The sequence below is a fragment of the Kryptolebias marmoratus genome, linkage group LG7, assembly GCF_001649575.2.
Source record: "Kryptolebias marmoratus isolate JLee-2015 linkage group LG7, ASM164957v2, whole genome shotgun sequence".
Taxonomy (NCBI): Eukaryota; Metazoa; Chordata; class Actinopteri; order Cyprinodontiformes; family Rivulidae; genus Kryptolebias; species Kryptolebias marmoratus.
This window is the reverse complement of record NC_051436.1, coordinates 1,357,747-1,359,518: the sequence shown is the minus strand read 5'-3', so window position 1 is coordinate 1,359,518 and position 1,772 is coordinate 1,357,747. Positions and strand designations below refer to the sequence as shown.

At 35.9% G+C, this 1,772-nt stretch overlaps 1 protein-coding gene across 3 annotated transcripts in view; it reads right to left on the bottom strand.

Moving 5' to 3' along the window:
- Positions 1–646: 646 nt before the first annotated feature.
- LOC112450140 overlaps positions 647–1,772 on the bottom strand; it is a 25,774-nt gene continuing 24,648 nt past the window's right edge. For 2 of the 3 annotated variants that reach the window (XM_037976494.1, XM_037976495.1), the window contains one exon: positions 1,423–1,603. In XM_037976494.1, the coding sequence (XP_037832422.1) occupies positions 1,461–1,603 (143 nt within the window). In that variant the 3' untranslated portion in view covers positions 1,423–1,460. Of the gene's footprint in view, positions 704–1,422; positions 1,604–1,772 lie in introns of those variants that run through there. The other variant, XM_037976496.1, reaches the window with a different exon arrangement.

The following is a 1,772-nucleotide window of genomic DNA, read 5'->3' as shown; positions in this document are numbered from 1 at the left end:
TCCACAACTTTACATTTAATAACCAGCAGCTCTTCATTTATTGGACTGGATGCAGTTTTTGTTGTGATCTTCTGGATGTTTTATCAGTAAAAAATCAAGTTTTGAGGGAAAATGGTTCAGAAGTTACATGTCAAACAGCAGCAGCTTTATTTTTATACCTAACTTTATTGTGACTTGTGCCGTTGTCTAAATAAACCCACTGAAAGGACTTTTGTTGCAGCTCGTGGTTTTACTGTGTGGTTTTTAACTGAGAAGATCAAATTTCCCCTCGAGGCGCCACAGATGTATCTCTGAAAATATTTCAGTGAGCTCATGTGTGAAAATAAACACAACGCTAAGCTAACGTCTCTGTGGTTACACTTTAAACTCATGCTGTTCAAAACGGTCAATTTATTTTTACTGTCGTCCACCATCTTGAAAGGCAGGACGTCTACAACTGATTAACTTTGAGACTGTTTCAAGATGGCTGCTACAGCAAGTCAACCTTAAAACAGAAATGGCTTCAACTCAGTTAATTTTACTGATACTGAGCTAAGATTTGGTGTGGTAGTAGCTGAGAGTCATCCCAAACACATCCTCTGAGAACCAACAGATCAGATAAGATCTGAGTTTAAAACTTTAGTGAGCAAAGCAGCGGGCGACATACCTTTCTTCTTGTTTTTAACCACAGTGTAAATCACAGGAACATCTGCAGGAACTCAACCTGAGGATAAAAAAAGGAAATAAAACAGTTTTGTTGAACTTTTTCAACATTCATAAGGAAAAGCCTTCACAGTTCATCGTTCTTAGTATTTGGCTAACAGCACAAGTTACATGGTTTGGATCAGTGACAAGGCTGCAGTAAAATAAAATAAGTAAAGAAAAAGAAAAATTCCATCAGTGTTTCATTTCAGTTTGACTGTTAACAAAATGTCTTGTGACCCACTGGACGACTTTTATTTAAACTTTCAGAACGTAACTATTGTAGTTACATCTACAAATGATTGCTAACACAATTAAAGATGGCCTTGATAGCAAAGTGATGTTAAAAACTAAAAATGGCTATAACTAAGTCAATTTTATGAATACTGAGATAAAACTTGATCTGGTAGTAGCTGAGAGTCCTTCCCAACACAGTCTGTGGGCAGGATATTTTGTGATATGACATGAGATCAAACAAAACATTTTCAAGGTTTGATCAAAACGATTACAAATGTTTCATTTGTCAACATAAGATGATCTGAGTCTAAAACTCAGTTTAGACATGTTTTAGAACTCAGTATGGACTAAAGCTGCATAAACCTGTATGATTTAATGGACTTGTTGGGTCATTTTTACAGTTACTGAATTTAACTTTTTTTAAATATTCCGTCTGTTTTGGTCTTAAAAACACAAATAGAAACATGTTTTACACAAATGATCACTTTAATTTTTAATAAAATCACAATATTTCCTTGACTTTCTCTGCTATGTAGAACTAATTACCTTCCATCCTGTAGGAGAAAGTTAACTGTACCTTTGAGTTTCCTGCAGACAATCAGTCCAATAATCACCAACAGCAGAACCAAAATGGAACGCAGGATGATGATTTTTGTGGAATGGCTGTGCAACTGGTCATCAGGTCCTGAAAAAAAGGATTTTAGATTAAATAAACCATGGTTCTGCTGCTGATGTGTCGGTCAGCAGATGGGAGTTAAAATGAGATGATCTTAGTTTAAAGCTGGTATAAAAGGCTGCTGAGTGAAAGGGAAGGTTTACAAGATGATACCTGCTGTGACGTTTGCTTTGGAGAC